The 26,931-nt window shown below is 38.9% G+C and overlaps 2 protein-coding genes across 3 annotated transcripts in view; both read left to right on the top strand.

Annotated features, from left to right (window-relative positions):
* Nucleotides 1–7,186, top strand: part of tmeff2b (transmembrane protein with EGF-like and two follistatin-like domains 2b) — a 48,421-nt gene extending 41,235 nt beyond the window's left edge. For both annotated transcript variants that reach the window (XM_043242853.1, XM_043242854.1), the window contains exons 7-9: nucleotides 58–181; nucleotides 808–966; nucleotides 6,547–7,186. In XM_043242853.1, coding sequence (XP_043098788.1) covers nucleotides 58–181; nucleotides 808–966; nucleotides 6,547–6,643 — 380 coding nt within the window. In that variant the 3' untranslated portion in view covers nucleotides 6,644–7,186. The remainder of the gene's footprint in view (nucleotides 1–57; nucleotides 182–807; nucleotides 967–6,546) is intronic.
* Nucleotides 7,187–13,323: 6,137 nt separating this feature from the next.
* cavin2b (caveolae associated protein 2b) lies at nucleotides 13,324–26,443 on the top strand. Its single transcript, XM_043241817.1, has 2 exons — nucleotides 13,324–14,171; nucleotides 23,769–26,443. The coding sequence occupies exons 1-2, from the start codon at nucleotides 13,623–13,625 to the stop codon at nucleotides 24,636–24,638; spliced, it is 1,419 nt and encodes a 472-aa protein (XP_043097752.1). The 5' UTR covers nucleotides 13,324–13,622; the 3' UTR covers nucleotides 24,639–26,443.
* Nucleotides 26,444–26,931: the final 488 nt, after the last annotated feature.

Raw genomic sequence — 26,931 nt, 5'->3', positions numbered from 1 at the left:
GATTGTGGAATTACAGTTTCCCTCTTTCTCTCTCTCTCTTGTTCGGGGTGCGTTTAGAGGAGAAAGACCAGGTGAGCGAGGTACCGTGGGGTCTTTACATCCCGTGTCCGGAGCGTTACAAGAACTACTGTGTCCATGGAGAGTGCGAGTATCCTAGCAACCTCTCGCCCCCCACCTGCAGGTAACCGCACCACACGACAAAGACAACATATCAAACTCGTCCTCTTCCCTCACCCACGTGCCCACAGACTCTTTAAAGGACGGTGTGAGATTGATTTTGTAGAAGCGCTGAGAAGACAAAAGCAGAAAAACGAGAAATAAGAGAAGATGAGAAGTGATGAAAGATGTGCAAGAAAAAGTGTGAAGGAAAGAGAAAAAGAGAAGAGAAATTGTGTGTGTGTGCCTCCCCCTAAAAGATGACTCATTCCTACCAGCATGTGTGTGTGTGTGTGTGTGTGTGTGTGTGTGTGTGCCGGCTGGCAGGTGTCCCTTTAACCGCCTCCTCTGAGAGGTCGAGGCTCTAATTAAACAAGACTATGTTTTTCACAGTGTGCACCAGCTCCCCACTGCACACTCACTCCTACACACACACACACATACACTTCCAATGCTTTTTTGCACCTATAAACACCAAATGCCCTAGTAATTACTAGTAATTATCCACAAACAGTGGCATCAACATCCTACTGCCATGTGATTATGCACACTAGCCTGTATTATTACCTGCTGAAAGTAGTTATTGATTATGGTTTCCCCATCTTTTCTTGGGGAACACCATTTCATCTCGTCTGTGTGTGTGTTTTTCAGTTGTCACTCGGGCTTCATTGGGCCCCAGTGCGACAGGAAGGACTATAACGTGATGTACGTGGTACCTGGTTCGGGAAAACTGCGCTATGTTCTGATCGCATCCATCATTGGAGCTCTGCAAGTGGCCATTATCTGCCTCGTAGTGCTTTGCATCACACGGTGAGCTTAAACACACAAATCACTTAGACACGTGGCAAAAGAAATTCAGACTTACGGGAATAAGTCAGGAATGTTAGAGCAAAGTGAACAGCAGTGTGCAAACAGGAGTCTATCCACATGTGCATACTTTTTCAGTACTGAAGCCATAAATAAAATATTTGTTATTGCACAAAAGTATTAATCCTCAAGCAGCACAGAGATCAAGTTGACAGGAATCATGGCTGAACATACGGAAACTCAAAAAGGACAAGCATTATTTTTTTCCTTGTTTTTGTGATCCTCTTTTTTGAGTTTACTTTACTTTTCTGTGTGAAAACTAACAAGCATTTAAAAATGCATTATATGTTCTTTAAATTATAATAATTTTTTCATTAAATCTGTTTCATTAAATCACTGTTATTCACTCATAAAATTAATTCTTTGTCAAATTATTTTCACGTTATGAGCTTTTACTGAACTTTTATCTTTTTGACATGGATAGCCATATTTACTATCACTGTATTAAACCAAACAGCCTGTTAAAAAAATAATATTTTAAAATTTCTAACATTACAGAAGGCTACCATTCTTTCTAACTTTAAAAAAAAAAAAACTATTATGTTTTTGTGCAAAATTATGAAAACAGCTGTTTTTGTTTTGAGTTTTTTTAGCACCAATTCAGCATTTTAGAATGATTTCTGAAGAATCCTGTGACACTGAAGAATAAATAACGTTTTATCTTTTGAATGTTATGGTCATATTCTAGTTATTTTGGACAAATGATATATAATACACAGGTACTACAAAAGCATCCTGATACTTAAGTAAAAACGTCCTTATTTGCATTAAGAACTGAGACTATAAGTACTTTTTGTGGTGACTACATAATGTATGAATTGCATTTATACAGAAACACAACACATGTAGAGCTGCGGTCACATCTTTGCTGATTATAATGGGATGGGAGTGTTCGAGTATTGTCGCATTGCACAGTAAAATTAATTCATAATTCAACAGTTTTGTTTTTCCTGTGGCTGAGGAGGACAGTGTGATTTCCCTGATTGTCTGATGCATAAAGCAGCAAATTAATTCAGTAACAGTTCTCAGCTAAATATGAAGCCTTCGTACATAAGTATTACGGCATGCAGTTGCAGACGCACAAGTTTAGAAAAGTAAATCAGCTCTGATTGCAATATCCGGAGAACTATCTAACAATTCTGAACGATCATATAAGGAAATCGGACGCACGCATGCATAGTCATGAAGTAAAAGGTATTTCAGAAGTGCACAGTGTTCACCGCAGTGCCCTCCTTCACCTTACAGCCAGCAACCGGTTTCTATAGCAACACACTTTCTAACTGCAGCGGTGACTTAGGAACGTCTTTCTCTTATCTGTCTCCTCTTGCTTTCTCCCCCTTTAATTTTCTCAGGTCCTGTCTTTCACTGTCTCGCACCCTCGCTCTCCTCTGTCTGTCTGCGTCTTTCGCTCTCTGTCTTTCCGTCAAGCTAATCAAAGACGCTCAGACAGAAGCACATGTTTAATCAAACACACTCCTGCGAGGGCGCCGAGCCGGTGTAGTGATTAGGTGATTGTAATGATTCTCTGACGCCGCGTTGCATGCAGAGTGCAAGAGCCGCAGAGAGGTAGCAGAAGTAATGGTTCAGAGAGTGAAAATACAAAGAGCGAGGAAAGAACATCAAGCTCTCCCCGATGAGCGATCATTCAGACTCTTTGACCTTTTAAAAGTTTACGACGCTTAGTGCGGCTTGTACCGCTCCACCTGTAAGCAGGCTTTCTGAGGCCTCTAATGTGTTACGGTTGTTTTGATTGTTGCTTTGTCCCGTAACGAGGCTCCCAGGGACGCGCGGGGTGGTGGAATGGACCATGTTGCCGTAATGGCCAAAATGCCCTCAGTGTTTGCTCCCAAGGGGGAAATTGCCACCTCGCTTTCGTATAATCAGCACAAATGGGCTCCAACTGCAATCCATTTAATATAACTCTACAAAAGTAGCCCTGTAGGATTCTAAAGAAGAGGGTTTATTGATTAAAGACGGTGAAAGTGACACAACAATGCAGCAAAAATGTTTCGCAGGGATTTAATGTCCAGCTTTTTTTGGAATCATTTTCACCGTTGTAGTTTCACAGGGTGTACAACTGGGCTAAATGGACATCGATGATGGGAGGGGGCTACATCTGTCGTAATGTCATTTTTAAAGATCAAACCCTTAGTAAAAGAATGAAACAAAACAAAAAAGTGCCGTAATTTGGTGTGCTAGGCTATTTTGCAAAACTCCTGCAGAGCCAATCACAAGCTCACAATCATGAGCAACGCCCCATATTATTATTATGTCAAATAACTAAAACATTCAAATATGAAAACGTAAAAACATTTTGGTAAGACAATTATTTATTGAGTAATTTGATAATTATAGCCAGTAGAGAATGTGAATTTGTTGGGGCTCCACCGTTATTTTGGGAGGATCATCCTCTGCTGCAAATGCTGACGATCGGAGTTACTTTTACAGTTCTCAAAGCAGCATGAATGACAAACAATGGTGACATTTTCCACAATTACGAAATACGAAAATCAAAATCCCTTCCGGAACTCAATAGCGGAGAGGCAGTGCGGTCAGAAAGAGTCCTTTTATCCTTTTATAAAATCCTTTTATGTTACAAAAAATGTATTTCAGATAAATACTGTTCCTTTAAACTTTCGGTTTATGAAAGAATCCAGAAAAAATTGCATCACTATTTTCACAAAGATATTATAAGAAGCACAGCCAGCATAGAATGATTTCTGAAGGAATAATGTGACAGTAAAGACTGGAGTAATAAATGGTAAATTATGATTCCTGCTATCACAGGAATAAATTGCATGTTATGAATTGTAATTATACTTCACGTGCACATACAAATAAATAGATCTATTGTAGAAAACTGCATTATATATCATTGAAAAAAATATATAATTTCATTTTTAATATGGTATAAGGGTCATATATGGGATATATGGGATAACCTTCATATTCTTCACTTAATATTAAAGAGTTTCTTTTACCCAGAATGATCCTCAGGTTATGTAAAATGATTTTATGTAAATAAAATGACTTTAGATTTTATTGACATCTTTTAGCAAGAGAAACTGATTCAGGCTGTCACGAGTGAAAACATATTGCACAAAACCTGTGAATAATTCTGGCTGTTCATTTTCTTAATTCACCGGCCATTGGCTGTCAGGGCAAAAAGTTTATTTGAGGCTGTGAATCTAATGCTTTAAGACTTGGTCGGTGATTAGTTTTCTCAACCCTTTTCAGGCAGTGAGTTAAAGGTTCTCTTCACTGTGTAAAACTTGATGTTTGCGAGCAAGAAGATGGAACTAATTAAAACAGGAACAGCTTTGGTCTGGTCAGGAATCAGTGTCCCCCGCGTACCCTGCTGCCTCCGAGCCGATTTAAGAGCCAGGGGCGCACTCTGCCCTATGCAAAACATGACATTTAATAAAGCAACGAGGAAAATATAATAAAGATTCCCTGTGGTGGAAGGTTTCCCCCGCCGAGCTGCTAGGGAAGAGAGAGAAGCTGTTAATGAGACAATTTAAACCACAGCAAGTGCCTGTCTGTCGCTATCTGATCTCCATCCGTCTCTCTCCATCTCCCTCTTTTGTGCATTTTATACATTATGATTAGCGCTGTCAGTTTCATGTATTAATGTGGTAAAATGAATTGTATGAAAAAACAACCTGTTAAAAATTTAACACATTTAATCAGGCCCACTGAACCCTGTGTATCGCTGTAATAAGAAACAGAGATCAATAATATAATGAAAACAGCCCCGTGTGAAAGCTACCTCAGGCAGACTGACAAAACGCAATTGCAAAATGGATCGCTATTTAGACTGTAGGTCAGTGACAGGCTTTTTAATGATAGAGAAAAAACATCCTATTGACTCCTTAACTGTTATAAATGTAATGTTTTAAAACTTGGTAGGCGATTTGTTCCCTTAACCTGTATAGCCAATTAAAGTTGAAGTTAAAGGTAGTCTGTAAAACTTGATGTTTGTCAGCAAGAAGATGGAGCTAATTAAAGCAGAAACAAATCTGGTCTGGTCATAAATCAGTACCAGTTCCTGGTATGCGGTGCTTGCTTGGTGATATGCTGTTATTAGTATTATTATGTTGAAAATCAATTTACATTTTACAGTAATAATAACAATACAGTAATAATAATTATTATAATAATGCAAAAAAATGTACAGTTAAATTACTATAACTCAATAGAAAAAGCAAAAAAATATATTACTATTAGTAATTATTACCAATATTTTATTTATAAACCTTTAACAGACTGTTATCTTTAAATAAAAATTGTGTGTGTGTATATATATATATATATATATATATATATATATATATATATATATATATACACACACACATTTTTTTTTTATTTGAATAAAATAAAAACTAAAAGAATTTCAAATCACATGAGCTAATATTTATTCACAACAGAACATAGATAACACAAATGTTTAAACTGAGAAATGTTTTAATTTTATGCATAAGATTAGCTCATTTCAAAATTTGATGCCTGTTACACGTCTCATATAGTTGGGACATGTTGCCATACCATACACCCATCCTCACCATCCGAAATGCTAGCTTTTGAACTGAATGCTGATAACGCTGGAAGATCTCCCTCCTCTTTCCCCCGTAGGACATGGCGTCCGTTTCTAACAAGAATGGACTCGTCTGATCATAAAACACTTTTCTGTTTTGAAACAGTCATTTTAATTAAGCCTTGGCCCACAGGACACGGTAGGGCTTCTGGGCAACGTTTACACATGAGTTTGCATCTGCAGATGTTAGGGGTGATTGTGTTTACCGACAGTGGTTTCTGGAAGTATTCCTGAGCCCATTTAGTAATGCCAATGACAGAATCATGTCCATGACTGACGCAGTGTCGTCTGAGGCCTTCCAACAAAGGTCCCTTATATCACAGAGATCTCTCCAGTTTCTGTGACTCGTTTAAGGATGTACCGTACTGTAGATGATTTGCCAAACATTGAAGAACGTTGTTTTTTATGTATTCTTTCACAGATTGGAGAGCCTCTGCCCATCTTTACTTCTAAGAGACTCTCTGCCTCCCTAAAACATTTAACGTAATTAGTTGCTAGTTGTTCTCCCAGCTGAATATTTTAGAAAAGTCTTGCTTTTTCAGCCCTTTGTTGCCCACGTGCCAACCATCAAATAATCTTATTTAGTAGATAAAAGTGGAAAATTTCTCAGTTTAAACATTTGTTATGTTCTCTAGTGAATAAATTATCGTCTTATGTAATTTGAAAGCCTTTTAGTTTTCATTTTATTCATGTTTAAAAAACGCCCCAATATTTCCAGTATTCAGGTTGTACACACACAATTATAGTTTTACGAATTACACCTTAAAGTACATGCAGACATGAAATCATTTTGAGCATTTAGCGCAAACTGAGGCGCTCTAGAGAGCAAAAACGTTGGATCATAAGAGACTAAAACTTATTGCGATTGCAGATTAATTTTAGTTGTGCAGCCCTATTAAATGCCAAAATTCTTTGTGCGTTTCCAGAAGGTGTCCACGTGGGAATCGGATAGCACGACAGAAACAAAACGTCCCACATTTCAACTCGGAAAACACCCTGCGGGCCTCCACCAGACTCATCTGACGAACCCTTAAACTTAGAGTGACATGTGCTAAAGACAGCAGAGAAAAAGGCCCCAGGGAATTGTGGGAACACACACCCCTTCAGACAGGTGTTGCTGGGTGTGTGTAGGAACCGAAGCGAACCGTATCGTCCCTGGATTCCCGAAGGACGCAAGCAGGGCACGGCCTCACGGGACGGGCCTGCAGTGGTTTTTCCACCTGGCATGCAGGCTGGAGTCAGACTCAATGGGAAAGAGAACGGGGCAGTCTGCTTCGTCAGAGCGTACAGCCAAAAACAGCCCTTCCCTGGGGTTGCAACAATCTGGAAAAGTGTTTGTGGATGGATGGATGAATGGGAGTATGACTGGATGATGGATGGATGACTGGAGAGGTGTGCCACATGTTGCCTTGTATTTGTCGTCAATGACACCATCGAAGAAATGAGCTCTCCAGGGCTCTCTTTGTAATGTATTATATATTTCCAATAGGTTAACATACTTGTGATGTTTTTTCTTTGTTTTTATTTGCTGTAATGTAAATAAATAATTTATATCATGTGAACTGATGCATCACCGTGTATGACTTTTACTACCGCTGCAACAAATCAGGTTACTAAAAGAACTAACTGTACATAATTAACTAAACTTCTACAGAATTTATCACAACTCTTAGTCACTGTTAATCTCAACATTTACTAATATATTTTAACATTTTATCCATTTGATATTATTTATTAACTATCATTAACAAAGAATAATAAATGCTGTAAAAAATAGTGTCCGTTTGTGTTAACCCACTAAATAATGTTAACAAACTGAAATTATTGTAAAGTGTTACCAGAATTAATTTCCTTAATTGAGATAGCAGGGATCCACAATGTTTTGGTACCATATGGTTACCAGCTGATATGAAATATTTAACTGTGTATGCTAATTTGCAATATTTCTTACTTTTAGATTACCTTTGCTATCATCAACACTAAATATTTAATATTCAGTAAACCTCAAAATATTAATTTTGATTTTGCCATTAGTAGATTATGCAATATTGCTAAATAGACTTTAGAATGATGGAAAAAAAATTATTGATTTCCATTTTGAGTTTATTTTTATCCAGACAAAGGTATATAGAATATCAAAAATTGGCCATTTATAATAATAAATGATCACTGGCTTATTCTATATTGCTCAGAGTTGTTTATATTGGTGCATCTGAAGTATTTTTGTGTCTTTGTGCAGTAAAAATATCTTATGCGCACACACACACACACACACACACACACATACACAAACACTTGCTACTATTGCTCACAGCTACAAAATAACTCCTCACAATCTTTTCAAGAAATTAGTTTTTCAAAAGTGTTCTTAACTTTGCCACAGTGTTCCTCCCTCTAAATCTCCTTAACCTTCCAAGTTTGTAAGTCTTGTCACTTCTCTAAAATATCAATAGTCTCACAGATTTAGAAGTACCCAGCACTCTGTTGATTAGCTTTAGGACTGAGATACATCCTTTCTCGTCACCTTGTTTCTCTTAGCACAATCTGACACGAGCAGGAAAGGAAAGTCTGTCTGTCTGCCTCCTTCGGCCCAAAGGGAGTTGTAGGCGGATGAAGCCCAGCAGCCGGTCGATGGCTGTGAGCCGCACCCATTACCCAGCAATCAATGCTGCCACAAGATCCGACAGCAGAGAGGCTGTCACAACCTCAGTCCGGCTCTCTCCTACGCCTCTGAGCTGTCAAATACAATCACCGCCAACAAGTAGTGTGTGTGTGTATGTGTGTGTGTGTTTGTGTTTTGTGCCGATACCAATGCCCTGCGTGACCTGAGGTAACTTGTGGAACCAGATCCAACAGTCCTTGGGAGACAGAATGGCGAGCGTCTATGTGTGTGAGTGAGCTTAGATATATAAAACTAAAAATGATGCATGCAAGGCTATATCATTTATGATTCCCGTGTCTCTTGTTGCCATTATGATCAATGACCACACGATGGCAGTGCTGAATCAAACGTGTTTCAAACGGATCTGTTCCTTCCTTCATTTATAATGTGAAGACATTAAGGGGTCCTTCTACGAATGGGTGCCGCCTGCATGTTAAAAAGCTCATTTTTTAAAAGAACATTTCTGCAATTCTGTCAGACAAGAGGTGTCTGCTATGCAGTGTAAAAGTATTAAATTGAATTAAGTCATTCCAAGCTCAATTAACAAAAAATATCAGCGAATTGAAGCTTGCGGCGGGGGGAATGTAATGGGGTGGAAATTTTCGCCTTGCCTCTAGAAATATCGGTAGAAAAAAAGTGTCATTTTATGTGAATTATGAAATAAACGCACTTTGTCATAGCTGTCGTTTGTTAGCACTAGCTGTTAGGAAATATTTTAAATATTGTTTGCACGTCAAAGGGCTGTATAGAGTCCTGGAATGGGACACAGCATTCTGGGAATTTAGGGAACAGGATCTATAGTAGAGACCGGGAAATAGTAGGTAGATGCCTACAGTTCAAAACGAATTAGAACGGTAAATGCTTTTTGGAAAAGGCACGAGGCCGCAGAAAATCACAGCATGCCGATATAAAGCCATAACTCACATCTACTCGTGTGATGTTGCATTTATACAACAGTTCGACAGCATGAGTGTGTAAATACTTTAGGAACAACAACACAGTGCCTCCTTTCCACCATGCGTTCAAATCTAAAGATGATGGGTAAACAGATGAGCACAAGTCACCGTTACTATTTCCAAAACTTTACTGTAGAACTGATAACAAAGTAACATTGTGTTGCTTTCTTAAAAGCTTATACTGTTTTAAAAACAGTGTATTATTTGTAGTAAAGAGAGATTGACTGAGCGATTGTGATTACCAATGTAAATAAACTCACCATCACAAACATAGTTTCCTAATACTAAATACTAGTCTACAAAGACGGCGCTGTGATATACAGTACTGAAGTTATCATAAGGTGAGGCCTCTTAGATTTGCCCAAAATATTTCTTTGTTTGACATTTATAATAATTACATTGCCATAAACAGACGATATATGTATGAATAGCCCATTTTTTTGTGAAAAGCTTTGTTTGAAAAGTGCGCTCGTGCTATCTTTCTTTAATAAGAATAATACAATTAAACTAAAGTCCACTTTATTTAAAATAATCCAATACCATCATATTCCATACCATTTTAAGTGTGGCTTTAGTAAAATACTTTTTCAGGCTTCTATATTCTCATGAAAACACAAAAGAAAGACTGCCAAGAGTCTCAAATAATGAGCAAATTTGTATCTGTGAAGGAGTGTGAAGCCTCAAATAAGCCTGACTACCACAGGCGCTTTTCTCTCCCAGAATAATCTACACCAAGGCTGCGTGTGGCTGTGGAAAGAGGCATGTTTGATGAGAATTTTCATTGTAAGGCAATCAATTACGTCCACGACTTACCTTCCTCCCTCATGGCGGTGCCAGGTACACCGGGATCCCTCTCGCTCCGTAGGTTTCCCAGAGGTGGAATCTCAATAACAAGTAAAGCAGATGCTCAACAGACAGAGCCAGTAGGGAGGTCTGTTTCTGCGGGTTGATATAAGACGAGAAAGGGGTGGGTTTGGACTTTGAAGAAAAAACTGTAAAAGAAGAATCATGGGGTCGAGGTCGAGGAAGGAGACAAAAAGGGGGAGGATAGAAAGCTCTTAATAATGAATGAATTTGAGACTTATGATAGATCAATAATGCAAATATTAACTTTAGACACAGGGCTTAATCAAAGAAAGAAAATGAATAATGAAATAATCGAGTCAGGAGTCAAAAGGTTTGAAGGGGCACTTTGTTGTATCATATGCTTAATTATTTATTGATTGTGTCCTACGAAGGGACGGATATGAAATATGATATTGGAATTTTCATATTGTTAATAGACTACATGCGCATATACAAAGTTAATAGATTTTAAAAATATATTGTCGCCTATGGAAAAAAGCCATGGCAATAAGCAAACTGTCACATTGAATAAGACATAAGGGCATACTGGACATGCAAGCAGAACTTGATTTTGACGTGTTTCTGGGTCAACATCTTTGCTGACCCTGGAACAATATTGTGATTAACCAATCAGATCTGAAGAACAAGTTTGTACATCAGTGTCATTCATCTGTTATTTCCTCTGATTTTAGGGATTACTCATGGGTAAGGTTAGGTTTAGGTGTAGAGATATGCTCAAGACTACATTTTTAGATTAAAATGTTATTCCTGGGTTAACAAAATATGTTGACCTAGGAACACATCTAACTCAGCTAAATCAGGACGTGTAGTACCTTTAAAACATAGAGAAACATAACACAAAATGTACAGCTCACTTACAGGCATGGAGCACAAATGGCATGCAGTAAAAACCTATGAGTAGAATCAAAAGTCAAGTCAAAAGTGACATTTCAGTTAGGCTAGGTTAAAGTTGGGTTTAAGTGGGGTTTAAGTCACAACTCTGTAGAGTCGCTAATGTGAGCTTTAGGTGCCTCAGCAAAAGTGTAAGAATTAGAAAAACCGTTAAGCATTAGAAACTGTTTGAATGTTACTTGACAGTTAAGGGTTTTTTTATTAGCACAGGGTAAACGTAGATTTCCATAAAATGGTAAATGGAGCCTTGGCTTTGAATGTCTACAGACAGACCAAAAAAATACTGGTAATAATAATTTTGCATAATGCTGCCAAATTGGTACACCAGGAATATTATTATTATTAATTAAATATTTATAGAACATTAGCAAGTAAATGGATGGGTAAATGAAAAAAAAAACTACAGAGTGTGCAATATAACTTAACATACTGTAACTAATGGCACTGCACTGTCGAGAATTTCTTCGTGCAAAATATAATGGAATATATTTTAACTATCTAGTTAAAATAATCTACTGCTCTCAGAATCATCTATAGTTGCCACAACAATACTAAGCAAGCCAAACCATTACCCAGTACAACAAATACAGATTCAATGCTTTCAATAAACAATACAGTTTATAAGCTTTGTATTTAATCTGAAACATTTCTTGAATTTGACGTCTGTTAAAGTTTATGTGGGTTATTTGGATATTCATACTACTGACTCCAACTGGTGATTCAGCTTCTCTTCTTCACACACAGAATTTGGGTAACTTCATGTTGTTTACTTCCTCTGCTCCCGGTTTTTGCACAATAGCACATTATGAAATGACATCACAATTTGGCATTTCATTTTTGGGACCATTTCAAAGTATCTTCCTAAATGCTTCAAGAACACATAAATACTCTTTGACTGAGTAAAAGGGGAGTTCATATGTAAGAGTTTCCAAGGAAGCAGCAGTGGCATTCCAGATAATCTGGTCTTGTTTGTGCTGCACTTCATGTTGCAATTACATAGTATTCTCTCCAGGGGGCGACAAAGTAATTTCTAAGTAATATGCAACCTGAGCCATATGCCTTCAAGTCTTTTGAGATATTCCCATAGAAAACAAGAGATCAGGATGCGAGTTCTCCGGAATGAGAACAATGGAGATAAAAAGTTGATAAGGCAGGAATCCCCACCCTTTTAAATATAATCCTAACTGACAGGATTACATTACAGGATTACATATCTCACCTTTTCTCTCATCCTGTCTTAAATTTAACTACTTTTTGCTAACTGAGGAAAGGTTCTAACTCACTATGTTATTTACTACTGCGTGAGACTGGCGCTGTACAAGCACACACATGCCTTCTTTGCCTGCAATTCTTTTGCATTTAGAACACACAATATGAACTTGTGCCAAAATTTGTGTATGCTATGGTAATGTGTTATGCGATCAATTTGAGCACGTAAAGCATTCCCAGAGTAGAGTTCAGAGGTCCAGGAGTGGACTCTTTTCCGCTCTCAGAAGCCTGTGTTTCCACAGCTTTTACCCTGCTAAGGAAAAAGGAGGGAAAATTACATCATGGAGGCACGTATAACAATGCAGAAAGAAGGAAATGGGAGCAATTAAGACATTCTGTGTTTGAGTGTGTAAGAGGCAAACACCCAAGAAAACGACAAGGAGGTTTCACACAGTTTTTTAAGATTTAATTATTGATTTCATGCTAGCAGTAGTTTTATTGTTCACACATTTCCTTGCATAGCGAAATGTGAAGAGTTTTCCAGTTCTGCTGCTAAGTTTCGCCATGCTCTTGCTACAGCTCGAGACAGGAAAAATGACTCCACTCACACAGCCTGAGAACTGTTTGTGTGACATTTTTTCCAGAGTAAACTTAAAATGGCTACAAAAGACTCTTACAAAATAAATACAGGCTAACATATACAACCATTCCTCTGCACATCTACCAACATCGAAAACTCTTCTAAAGTGTTGCTTAGCAAATCTTTATTTTAGAGCAAAACACACACCATTGTTCTATCTCCCTTTCTGTATCTCTTTCAGTCTCTCTCTCTTTATTAACAGATGAGCTCATTCTTCAAACATGACTCTTAATATACTATTGCTCTCTTCAATCTAAACAGAACAAAACCCAGGGAGCTAGAGAGAGAGATAGTTAGGGGGAGGTTCTACATGTGGAGAGAGTTGCTCATGTTCCACTGTACACACCCACATACTCGCGCTTGACACATGCAAACACATAACTCCCTCACCAATGGGCCAGGCTAGCTACTATGGAAACCAAGCCCCGCCCCCATAGGGTGTGGACAGGCTTTTTAAGCTGCGGGGAAGCCTTTACACGGTTCTTCCAATCGCACCAGAGAGGGAGGGAGAGAGAGAGAGAGAGAGAGAGAGAGAGAGGGGAAAGAGTGAGACTGTGTCTATCTTCAAAAAGGGGTGGGAACGTTGAACCTGGAAGCTGAAAAGTTATTCCCAAGCCTGTAAACAAGAATCAAAGCTGTAAGAACGTGGTGGCACTAAAGCCAACTCAGAGGGGAACTCGGTACAGCAAGACGAGCACGCTCAAAGGTGGAGAAAGTTAAAGAACGTGACTATTTTCCTAAGTAAAGTAACCTGTCGGGACCGAGAGCAGCCTCAGAATGGGAGAAGATGCAGTGCAAGCAGAAAGGAGCAGCATGGCCAGCACACATGAGAACCAGGAGCTGGTGGTGCCAAGCCCCAGCCCCACTCAATCTTCACCCACTCATAGCCTCTCACAGCTGGGCACCATCGCAACCAACGCCCCTGGTGGAGAACCTAGCAGCCCTGGGCCTCTGACTGGAGGCACTCTACCCAGAGATGGAGCTTCACCTACAGGTCAAGTGAACGCCATCACTGTCTTGACACTTCTAGATAAGCTGGTGAACATGCTGGACACGGTGCAAGAGAACCAGCATAAAATGGAGATGAGACAAGTCGAGATAGAGGGGGCAGTGAGAGGCATCCAGAATGATATGACCAAGCTCTCCAAGAGCCACACTTCCACCTCCAACACGGTCAGCAAACTCCTGGAGAAGAGTCGCAAGGTCAGCGTCCACATGAAGGAGGTCAAGGACAAGATGGATAAGCAGGCCGTCCAGGTGAAGAAACTGGAGGCTAATCACGCCCAGCTGATCAAGAGAAACAACTTCAAAGTGCTCATCTTCCAGGTAAATGTACTGTGAGTGTAATGGGGTGCAGTTGGCAGTGGGGTATTTGATGTGCTCAGGTGAGGACACTGAATGATTGCATTGTGAGGGTGATCATGCTGCATGTCAGTGTGCGCTGAACCGACTCTCTCCAACTCTGATAACAATAAGGGATATTGCTGTCTTACACAGCTGAGTAGAGACTAATTAATCTAAATGTCATTTGACTAAATTAAAAGAAGAGGTCGCATGCCACCCTCAGGGTGGGTCCATTTCTGAAGCAGGGGAGAAGGGTCACAGTTCAGAGTGTAAAGATGAAAGCAATGCTTAAGAGGGTGTGATGTCACTTAAGGTCATTGTGAGGTAGGGTGGAATGGAAGCAATATCTAGATGGTTGCCTCATATTTCTGTCTCTAATGGATATTGCTTTGGGGTCAAAAGCTCAGACAATACTACCCAAACTGTCGAGTGTTTTCAGGATGGCTTTATTTGTGAGCTCCTGAAATCAGAAGTCCTTGCAAGTTTTGTATTTGACTCAAAGTATTACTCTCGAATGCCCAGATAGAGTTTCAGATATCTCTATATTTCAGAAAGAAAACCAGCAGGACTAAAAACCAAGAGAGAGCTAGAGAGCTCGAGAGTCACTCAATAGGGGAGGCTTGTTTTGAGGCTTAGCCAAAAGCTATTATTTAAAGCACAATAGCCTTGAATAGAAGGTGTGTCCAGAGATCAGCTACAGTGCAGCGTAATGTGTATCCTGTTGTCAGAAGACCCATGCTGAAATGTGCTATGCTACGCTGGCTAGCTGCTGTTTACTGCAAGACCTACAATCAACCGAATGACTCAGTGATTCCAAAGTCAGAGAGCGCTGAGAGAGGCCTTCCATTTTCCCCTCTCTTTTCCCAGCTGTGTGGTTACTGCAGAAATGCATGCTGTAGAGAATGAGAGAGGGCCTAGTGAAATGCATTTTTAGAAAGTCAACTTTCCATCTCTGTGCGAAGAAAGTGTTTAAACTAAGATGGGAAGGTAAATTTCCTTCAATGAACTGGTGTGAAAACACCCACTGCCGTCACAGACATAGCTCTGTTTGTTAAATCTAGCCAAAAATGTGCGTTGCTATGGCACCTACATTGTTTATTTGCAGGGAAATCCACTTTGCGGAGGGTATGCTTGGAGATTTCCCTCTTTGTCCTAATTATTTTGAGCTCATTACTTAAAGAAAGGGATTTGGTTTGCCGTGTTTCATTTTCCAAGCATTTGCGCTGCAGTCAAGGCATGTCTGGTCAGCGTCTAAGGGAATGTATGTTAATCCAGCCATGGGGTTCTTGCGGCCTCCTGATCTGTCCTGCATCATAGTTAGGATGGGTGGGACTGTGGTGGATACAGGTGTAAAATGTTTCTAGAGCTTTAACGTTTCTAACAAACATGCCTGACAGACCCACACAAACATTCTTGTACAATCCTTGTCTTGTTTACTTTAATGTTCCTTCATTAAACCCCCCTTCTGTTCTCCCTTGGGGTTGCCTGGGTTTGTTTCTAAGGAATGATAGGCTCTGCGCAGTCCTCAGCTCATTAAACAAACACAACTTCTTCAGGGGAGAAAAAACTTTGAAAAGTTACTTCTGCCAAGCGTTTCATATAAAATTGTCCAGTACTAAACATGCCTGACAAAAACTAAAGAAAAAGACTTTCGGGCAAAGTTTTTATGGTTTTATAAATCAACAAATAGTCTGTTTGTCTTTAACATTCACAGTTTTATTTCCTCATCTCCATAGCTACATTCAGGTGTTCACCACACCCTGCCTACCTGTGTTTTTCACTTTTATCTTCCCCTGCTGCTTTTGGATTAGGGGTGCTTGGCCTCCCCCCTTAGGCGGACGTACAGGCGGGAGAGAACGCTGTTCTTGCATAAGCAGAAACTCTGGCTCAAACACTTACATTCCAGAGGTGGAGCGAATCTCTCTCGCTTTCAAAATGATATAAATAGACCAGTAACCACAATCAATTAGAACTCCATGAGACTTGGATCAAGACACTGGTCACTACAGCCATAAAAGAGAAAAGGAAGAAGGAGTTAGCTTTAGCTTATGAGGAGACCTCCTGAATTTAGCCAAACATCATTCCATTTGCAATTCTTTTGCATGATGCAACATTCAGTGAACATGTTTAACTAATTGTCCCTGTGTTTCTCAAAACTTAACATATGGACTGTGTTATAACTGCACAGCATCTCCAAGTTCTCATTACTTTCAGTGCACAATGCTTCAATTTTCATCATGCTGAAAGTCAAATCTAGAGTAGGAAAGCACAAGATGGAATATTTTTACAACTAGCCCTCCGCTATCACCTAATAAGGCTATCTGTGCCTCTCCAGAGAGAGAGACAGAGAGGGGGAGAAAAAGTGTGAGTGCAAGAAGGCCTGTAGGCAGAGAGAAGGGAGACAAGAGTGTTTGTTTTCCGTTGTCCATCAAAAAGGCATTATCTCTCTCCAAACTCAGCTTACTATTAGAGTTCCCACTGGTACACTGGGGGTAAGATGAAAATTATATAAGATGAGAAAAGAGCTCAGTGCAACTTAAGATTTACAACATAGCTGTTGCTGAGTGATACACCTAAAACAAAATATGCTGAAAAACCACATCACGGTAATCACAAAATCATAAAAATAGTGGGGGGACAAAAGTTAAACAAAATCAAATTGCATTGTGATAAAATAACAAAACTGTAATTAAAAAAATATATATATTTACAGCCCTAGCGGGTAGGTAGCCTCAGGGTCTGACCTGCACCATTCCGCTGTACGGGGTTAAATACTGGATGAGCATGTGAAATGTGTTATATGAGAGGAATTTGACATGTTTATGCACATGAGACCAGTAACAAGCACTAGGTGCTCATAAGAATCACTTTTTTTGGCAAACAAGCTACACTAGTCACATTATATGTTTCCGATTCACTAAAAAGACTCATGAAAGTCATATTTTTTCACCCAGCTCTATTACACTAACACACAGTCTTACAACTGATCAAAAGCATGAATAGCCATAAAAATCTAGCATTTACTCTGTACATTTAAACATGCAGCATGTTTGTAGTTATCCTGACAGCCGTCTAATGTACTGCCTGCAGGTGCTCACTCCCTTTTTTCAACTGCCACAATGAAATCAAATGAAACGCAAACAAATCATTTAAATCCATATTTGACAATCAAAACTGAGCACAAGCATACTGAACATTTATACACTAAGAAACACAAAAGCACACCTGTGGGAGTGCCATTTTCTAAATACTAAATGTTTGAAGCAGATGATGGCAATAAATACAGTATATTTTTAATATCTGGGAGAAAAGTTAATACTAGATGGGCCTTCCTGAATTGGACATATACTGTAATTATCTATAAAAACAGTCCTTTTGCATAGGGTTATGAAAGCTGACAGAACTCTTTGGTCCTATCTAAATACACACACACATACTGAAGAGACAAAAGCTGCTATTGTGTGGGTCCCGTGACAGGGAGCAATGCCAGCATAAAGGGAAAACTATACACACTCACAATACCATGAGAACTCATGGGGACATACATGCTGGGACAAACCAGCCCTGAATCAGACTACACATCAATAACAAAGGAAACTGCAACAAAACCATGCCCTTTCACACTGATCTTTCATCAACCGCTTCTTTCAGTATAAAGGTTAAGTAATAAACAAGCCTATTAAGCTGATATAAGACCTCTGATTCAGGGTGCTGATTACCCCTTTGGAGTTTACTTTGCAAAAATGATTTATACTGACTGCACATTATTCCACTTATTACAATGACTACTTTCGAAATAAATAAATCAGTAATAGGCAAGAAATACTGAATTATTATGTTATGGGAGTACAAAATTGAATAAAAACAGAGCAACAACTGCCCAATCAGAAATAAGTATTCAGAGAGCTATGTGATATAATGCGTATAACACATTTTTTAATCTTTTAAAAAATACAATATGGAGTAAAAGCAAAATAAAAACTAAAACTACCGCATAAGTGGAATATTCAGTACAAGATGTATATTATACAATTTGAGTTATGAAAATAAATTGAAGCTCATGACAAAATAATGTGATTAATAAGAGAAACCGCTGTAAAACTTTAAGTGTAGTTAGAGTTATAGTTTTGTATATAGTCTAATCTCACTACACCGGCACAGGATTTAATCACATTCTTCGAACTCTGACAAAAGTAACTTTTCAGTGAGTAATTGTAAGAATGGCAAGTAGCATGTTTGAGGAGGTTTGCTCTTGTCATGTAAACATCTTAATCCACGTACTTCCTTACTCTGATTGCTCTTAATTATCACACCATTGGTGTACATGTAAACATGGCCACTGTTGCTTGAAGTTTTTCCCTGGCTTTCATTTTTAGAGGGAAGCCCTTGTCCACTCATCTCTCGCACCCTTTCCTGCTAAAACTATTTTGTTCTACCTGACTTCTTACACACACAGAAACACATACACACCCATACACACACCAGTACATTTCTTGGCACACATAGTTAAACCTATCAAGCAACAGTTCAAGTTACTCTTACTGGTATTCAAAATGACCAGCCTAGATAAGACAGAACCTATTTTATATTATTTAATAGACCATGACAACACAAATTTCAAGCAAATAATAATTTATATGTGACCTATTCCTTTATTTAAAATGAAGCATAAAAAAGTCATATTATACTACTTCTATAGTTCAGTCGGTCCAGCCCTCCAAACAAACATTACTCTTTCTGTTCTCTATCTTTCAGTGTGTTGCAAAGATCCCTGTGTAATTGATAGAGGCAGAGAATGTATACGAATACTTGCCTGCATTTTGCGTATGACGCAAAGCAAAGACCACGGGCGAGTGTATGAGGTTAAACAGCTGCTTCCTGTCAGATGTGATGTTAATGGGCAGCAGGAAGGGGAATGTAAGCATTCAAGTTTTTCAGAGAATTACAGAGGCTGGAGGTCCCACCGCATCGCCAAAGATAAAAACATACCATGAGCTTAAATCCCCCGTGCACCATCTACAACACTTTCAAACCCAGCCACTTACAACTCTCTCCCTACTCCACACCCCACCCCTGAGCAAATATTTACCCCCAATCCTTCATAGGTAGACCTCACGGTGACGCGTATGTCAAGTGTGTTTACAACATGAAGTGAATATTGGAAATACAACTGGACAGGGTCTCTGATAATGCTATAATTGACAGCAAAGAGAGGAGAGAGCATGGCACGGAGAGGTTCTTGTGTGTGTATATCTGTGGACATGCATATGTCAAACATCTGAACACGTCTAATAAATGAAATATACAAACAGATCTATAGGAACTACATACTGATCAAACAATGTTAAGTCTTCTTTAAAGTACAAGTGAATTACAGGGCCATTCATCACTTTAAAAAACTCAAAGTCGTATGTATTTTATTTTGTTTATTTGAAAATTCAATTCAAAATGTAAAGAAATTTATATGTGAAGTCATTCATAATGGTCAACAAACCAATTGCAATTATTTGAGCCTACAGACCTTTAGATCCAAAGTGTTATATATGTATATTTCTTTACTGTTCCAACTTTTCTACTGCAGAATACAACAGAATTTTTTTTAATAATAAATGAATTAATGAAGAATGGACTTTTCAAGCTTTAAGAATTGAAGTAAATTACATTATATAACTTATTGATTATTTATCTATTTATTATAGCACAGGAAATTATTTTGTAACTTTTGTTGTCTGTAAAAACTTTAAGATTATGATGGTGGACATAAAGTAATGCAGGATTTTTTGTGTCTGTTAAGACTACATCTAGTCAAATAAACGTTTAAATAAAAACTTTTTTTCTTGTAGAAAAGGCACAAAGCATGCATTGTATTCAATGACTCAAGCTCACACTGTTTGCTAAAACATTCTCTAAAAATAGATTCCTTTAATAACCATAAACTGTAACAGAAACTGCATTTGCCCCTTGTGAAAGCTCCTTATATTCTCATGCATATATGAGAAAACATACATCAACTCGGATACCACAAGTGCCACATTGCCTGAGGCAAGAGGGACCGGTTTAGTATGCAAATGAATCATACCTAGAGTATCATTTGACAGGCTGCTCAGCGTGAGGTAATCGTCCTCTGTAGTGACAAAAACATATTTTAAGACCAAAAAATTTAAACACAACTAGAATATGAAGACAATGCAGAGGAGGTTACAGTCATTTACAAGTCATTTCCAGATCTCATACCTAAAAGGCAGAATGCATGGAATGAACTGTTTAGTTCCCCACTGAGCAAACACCAGGAACATGTGTCTCTGGAGGCCAAAAAGAGAAATACTTCAGCCTGTTTGTAGCTGCTGTGTTTAATGCTTAATTTGAGGGATGCGTGTTACTTTGTGATTATGCCATAAGCATAAGCTATTCTTCCTAAGTCATTTAAAATGCACAGGTTCCGGGGACAAGCCTGAACCTGGTTAACCAGGTCAAGTCAAGAGAAACTGCTCACTTTAAACAGTGCAATTACGCAAGCTGTTGTCAGACACATATCAAAATGTCAACACTCGACTCTCTTTCTTATAGAATTTTCTACATGCTGGGGATTTGTGAGTTACTGGCATTGCTGTACTATCTGCAGTTATGACTAGAAGTGATTTAATGACTGTTGATAGGTACCCTTCTGGTCACACAGGCTAATCCAGTGGCTCAGCAACTTTTTCCTCTACCTTTACAAATTGGCAGTTTGAGCTACGGATTGCCACCTAGAGTCTCGAAAACAGTACTTGAAAACTTGCAAATATAAACAAATGTAAACAAAGGAGATCATCGGAAGCATCCAAACAATGCATTAACTCTATACCCAGCACTGACTCTTCTGAGCTGAGTAAACTGTACCATAAAACCTATTTGTAAAGTAAAATAAATGCATAAATAAAAACTATAAAAAGGATCTTAAAAAAACAGAAACATCATATCACAAACAACCATTTTAAAACAGACTTTTCATTTTGTGGTGAAATGTGACCTGGCAATTGTGTAATCGGTTTTAAAATAAACATACTAGTATTTCTAAATATGACCCTGAAGGAGGATAACTTGTGTTTATTTGCTCTTGCTATGGTTACAATTTTAACTTGGTGCTATAAATGAATTGCATTCCTTGTTGTCTAATTCGTAATCTGTTGGAGCTTAAAAGCACTATTGCTGTGCCAAATATCACAGACAATATCACTGTTATACAAGACTATGTATCTGTTCTTTGCGATAATCAGGAGGTTCAAGAAAATCTGCACCTTGCCAAAAACCACCTCTAAGAATCCCATCACAACAAAGCAGCTGGAGGAAAACAAAACAAATCGACATACAACGCTTTCATGACCCTTAAATGCAAATATGCAATTACGGCCAATGTTAGGTCGCATCGTTTACTACAGCTGTGTTTCAAGTCCAAGTCATCCAAGCTAACTAATTGTTAACGCCGACCAGAGACTGATGGAAAATGGAAATTCTGTGTTACAGTTTGCAGGGAGTTGGCCAGATTCATTCCCAAACTGTGCCAGCAATATCATACCAATACCTTTGATCCATATTTGCTGTCCAAAGTAAAGCTCTTTCGTGGGTGGACAGATCTGCTAAATCCCAAAAGCGATATTTCTCCCCTGATTTAGTGCGTTGCATACATCCACAGGGATTACCGTCAGTCATCATGTATCCTTTTTGTAAGTTCTCCTCTGTTAGGTCAAACCTATTCCTCCACTTTGGCAGGCCAAACCCGCATTCCCTCGCACACAGAGAGCTTCAGAAGCCAGACTTACAACAGGGGGTTCAGAGGGGAACATCGTGTTAGAAGAGCAGATGTGAACGCTAAGGCCCTTTGCAGGCAGTATACCGAGATAAGCATTATCAAGGCATGTCCAAATTCAGTGTTTGCATAACATTCTACTAAGGTACCTTCATCTGTTTGCTTTTTGAAGACAGCTTAGATATATTCTTCGCTGCCTATTATATCTCAGTTCTTGTTGGAGCTAGAACAAACGAGAGTCATAACTGATCATTTAAAAGAATGCCACTTCAAATGCCGATTATGCCACTGAGAAATAAGCAACAATGTAGATTACATAAGAAAATCTTTTAACAAACAGCACCCATAACTGACCCCTAAAATCACATATGTGCCCAAATAAGGGAGTGTTCATATATGTCTATGTGTGCTTACAGAATGTATGAAAACAGTACAGTTAAAGTGATTAACTGGTAGGTTTCCTACATGACATGACCTCATCTATATCAGAATTTAGAGTCTTATCGCTAAGAGAGAGGCTCTCAGGCTCTCCTGCGCATTTCTGAGATGCCGTGGAACTTTCTGATGGGTGGGGGGCAAACAGGGCTTCTGTCCAGGTGTCCCTATTGCTGCACTCCACCCCAAATGCTTCCTGAACCTCATCCTACTCCCTTTCAAAACCCCACACCAGACTTTCCTGCTTTCTCTCTTTTTCCAGTTGCCCTGCTCTCCCTCTCTTTCTGTCCTGGCTGTCCTCCAAAACCCAGTGGAAACTCTGATAGGAGTTGTGTAGGGTCATGCCTGGCCTTCCTTCCTATCGTCTCACTATTCTTCAGCCTTTATGATTGTCTCCAGAAGGGAAAAGAGGGTCGGTACACAATGTTTTTCACTGCAGATGTTCTTGTCCCCTTGTGTCATTTAAAAAAGCATGCATCCACACTACTCATTGCATATAGCAATTCATATTAAAAGCTGTGCAGAATAACCTTAAATATCTTTGCCACACTGTAATCTTTTATAAAAAAATAAAAAAAAACTCCAGAAACTATTCAAATATTTTAAGATGTGTTGAAATTACTTTGACAGCTCCCTGGACTTCTAACACCTTTATACTGACCTCCGCAAAGCCATAGACAAATCTCTCTGGCTGAAGGTGTCCTGTTGTACATTTTAAATAGAGTTCCTTTTTTCCACAGTTATTTTAATTTGACCCGGATACTGGCTATAACAGACATTTCAGAGTACCAGAGTGACAGTGACTTTTCTTTTTCGTATTCATTTTAAGTACTTGATTAGATTAATGTAATTTGCTAGTAAGCTATGGGCCTCACCCTACAGCTTTTACCCTTTTCTAAAAGGCATTTTGATAATCTTAAGACCTTCTAAAAGGCATTACTGTGATGTTATGTAGAAACTATTAAAGATATCTCCCACAAACACATTAATGCTCTATGTGTCATCAGCATTCTTACACTCCTGTTGTCTTGACAACCAAATACAAATCTTAAAGGCAGTAATTTCAGCACAGACTTTTACCACTGAAACCTATTACAATAATTTAAAAAAATATGAATTTTTTCACCAGTATTGACAGAACTGTGTACAGTCAACATTTGAAGTGGTCGCACAAAAGTTAATCAAAGTTGACTGGGGAACATCTTTTGGTTTTACATGTGAGGACAACTTTGATGAAAGGTTTTGATGCACTTTAAATGTTGACCTCTATATATTATAGACACTCATATGTGGTGTGAAAATAATGCAGTATGTGAACAAAAAAATGTATTAAATCTTTTTCATTTGTTCTTGTGCAGGAGGAAAATGAAATCCCTTCAAGTGTCTTTGTGAAAGAACCTGCACCATTACCTGAAGTGGAGGAGGAGACCCTGGCCATTGATGCCAACCGTTCACAAGAGGAGGGCCTTCAGACCATCGCCCTCTCCTCGGATGAGGAGCAGGGGCCAGAAGAGGACGAAGATGAAATTTTGGCTGTTTTAGACCTCGAAAGCGAAAGCAGAATTGAAAAATCTCGAGCTGAGAAGATCAAGCGCTCCAGCTTGAAGAAAGTTGACAGCCTGAAGAAAGCTTTCTCCAGGCAGAATATTGAGAAAAAGATGAACAAGATCAGCACCAAGATTGTGTCCCCAGAGAAGCGTGAGAAAATCAAGAAGAGCCTGACACCGAACCACCAGAAGAACCCTAGTGCTAAGAGTTCCTCTTTCAAGGTCTCTCCTCTCACCTTCAACATCAAGAAGAACCGCAGTGGGGACGCCGACCCAGAAGCTGAGGCCTCAGCTCAATCTGAGAGTGCCGTTGCCTCTATCGAACTGGCCCCCATCGAGAGTCCAACTGAAGACCTGTCCTTCAGAGAGGTCCACTCCCAACTTGCACCAGCACAGGATGAAGTAAAGGCAGCTGTGGAAGCAATGGAGAAAGAGCAGGTGCCTAACATCCTGAATGGCACGGCCGAGGTTGAGCTGTCCATCACAGAAGATGTAAGCGAGGAGTATGCTCTTTCTGCAACCCTGCCCCAGGACGCCTCCCAGATAGAAGTGTCCCACAACACTTTACATGGAGAGGATGAAGAGGAAAGAGAGGAGGAGAAGGGAAAGGAAAGTGAAGACAGCCTTCTAGCAGAAGCTGCAGGCCAAGCAGAGGGTGTTGCTGTAGGACAAGCATTTTAATGTCCTGACCCTTCATTCCAGCCCCAGGACACCCTCCTAAGCTGAGAAAACACTCTCTCCCTTATCAGTGCCAGCCATCCCCACCACGAACCCAGACATCTGCCCTGTCCTCAAAGAATACAGACTTACAATGCAGTCTGTTCAAAGGCAACATTCATGAACTATATGACATTTGCTTTAAAATCCCATATCACTGTTGTTAGTCCCTAGTCTTTTAGCAGAAATGAATGTGAAAGCAGTCTTATCGGTCCATCCAATCCAACAGTCTGTTACAAACCTTCCGCTTGTGAGAAACCATTCCAGCTGGTGTTACTGCACACTCTATCTTCCTCTGCTGGTGCCTACCTGTCAGCTGACAAGGTTGGCAAAGGAAAACAAATTGCTTACATCCAAAGGAGTCAACGGTTGCCAAGGGGCGCTCCATCTATCCCATGGACATTTTTTAGCAGTAGCCTGGTTTTCATCCAATGCATCTTTTCTGGAACAGCCTGTGCACAGCTGAAAGTGATATTGATTTCACGCAACCTAGATTATGTTCAATCTTGTTCCAATTTGGTTTTTGAAATTAAACAGCATATATATACTGCCATGCACTATGTCTGTGTTTATCAGAAATGTGTAATGTACTCAATTTCTAATTTTGGTTTTAATCACGTCACACCGCGTATACTGTGAACTCATTAATACAGAGACCAAAAGATGTGAGAAAGCTAGTTGGGATGTGTATTTTCCTAAACTATACTAAAAATATAATTCTGGTTTATAGAATTTTGCTTTGTACTGACTAATAAACATTTAGATATGCTTGCATACATTTGCTTCTGGAACGCAGTTAACACGGGGGATCCTGGTCTTCCCTGAGCTTCACAAATGTCTCGGACCCTAGTCAGAAAGCATTCCTGCTTTTGATATACAGCTCTTTTCAGAGACCATATCTCAAGCTCCCGTTGGTATGATGCTGGCTGAGAAACAGGCACTGTGAGGCCAGTTTAGATTACAGGCATAGTTCTGAAAGTGATGGAGGAGACGAGATCAGCCCAGCTGGATGCAAATAAGCCAGAGAAGTGTGGAGATCTGAAAAAGTACAAAAAAGTGAAAGTCTGTTTGGAGTGTTAAACTGAAGTTTTGAAATGTGAGAACTGACTAGGACTGACTAGGACCAAGGGCAAACACCCCCAATATTTTAGATACAATTTACTGATATTTGTGCAAAATCCGTCGCTATCACGCAAACCCAGAAATAAAATGGTGATGCAGGGACAGCACTGACAAATATCTAAACAATGAAAGTACTTTTTCCTGAAAGTTTGGTCTTTATCATAATAAAAAAAACATACATGTAACATGTTTGTCAAATGTATTTTTGTGTTTTTAATAGAAATGTTGTTGCTTTCTGCAAATAATCAGAGAATATTTTAAATTTCAGTATTCCAGTGCTGAACAAAACCTTAAGTGTGTATCTTTGCTTTGGGTGGATGTCTTTTTCAGATGTGAAAAGGGATGAGGTTTTACTTCTTTTGAGTCTTTTAAAAATATAACAAATTTTAACTAATGTTTGCTGATGCTTGTAATCCCTAATCTTTATTTGCATATAATTGCGTCAGTGTCTTCATAATATATATGAGAGCTATATGTTGTCTTGGTTATCGTATTTTAAAAACATTATGATTCATGCCAAAGAAAAGGCTCAGTTACAGCAGAGACCTCATAACGTTTCTGCGACACCTGTTTACCAAGTTGTTATTGAAGCACGCTCTGTTCAAAATATTCTTTTAATGCAAATAAATAAAGATGTTTGACCATGACTTTTTTTGTCTGTCTGTTCCTTGGAATATTTAGTATACTTTGTGCTTTTTTAAGCAATCCATTTTCAGACATAGACTCTAACGTGATACGTTTTTAAACATTACATGTCTGGGCAATTCTAAATACATCAATCATTTTATACTAACATGACATGAGTAATTATGTGGTATGCAATTTACCTACATATTTATAGTAGTATTTCTCAGCGCATTTGGGATATCTCTTTCAGAACATTCATATTAACTATATTTTTATGTCAAGGTCAGGTTTGTGTAATCCTTAGCACCGTTTTTCGACGTGAAGCGTGGTTACATCAAACACACGCCCTCCATTACAAACTCCTTAGGCACTAGCGCCATCTGGCGTTATGATGACTAAAGTAAAACAAAAGATATCAAAACAAGCGATGTAAAAGCTTATACGAGATCCAACTTTGTAATTAAATGCTATTTCGGAATATTTCGTTCATCTAGTCCATCGAATAAAA

The sequence above is a fragment of the Puntigrus tetrazona genome, chromosome 6 (genome assembly GCF_018831695.1).
Source record: "Puntigrus tetrazona isolate hp1 chromosome 6, ASM1883169v1, whole genome shotgun sequence".
Classification (NCBI taxonomy): Eukaryota; Metazoa; Chordata; class Actinopteri; order Cypriniformes; family Cyprinidae; genus Puntigrus; species Puntigrus tetrazona.
Note: the sequence above shows the minus strand (reverse complement) of the source record. Positions and strands in the feature narration are given on the sequence as shown.

What these genes read in the sequence shown, in the direction of transcription:
- cavin2b (XM_043241817.1), top strand. Translation starts at nt 13,623, where the DNA reads ATGGGAGAAGATGCAGTGCAAGCAGAAAGGAGCAGCATGGCCAGCACA. An exon ending in TCAAAGTGCTCATCTTCCAG is followed by an intron (nt 14,172 to 23,768) that starts GTAAATGTACTG and finishes GTTCTTGTGCAG; the next exon opens with GAGGAAAATGAAATCCCTTC.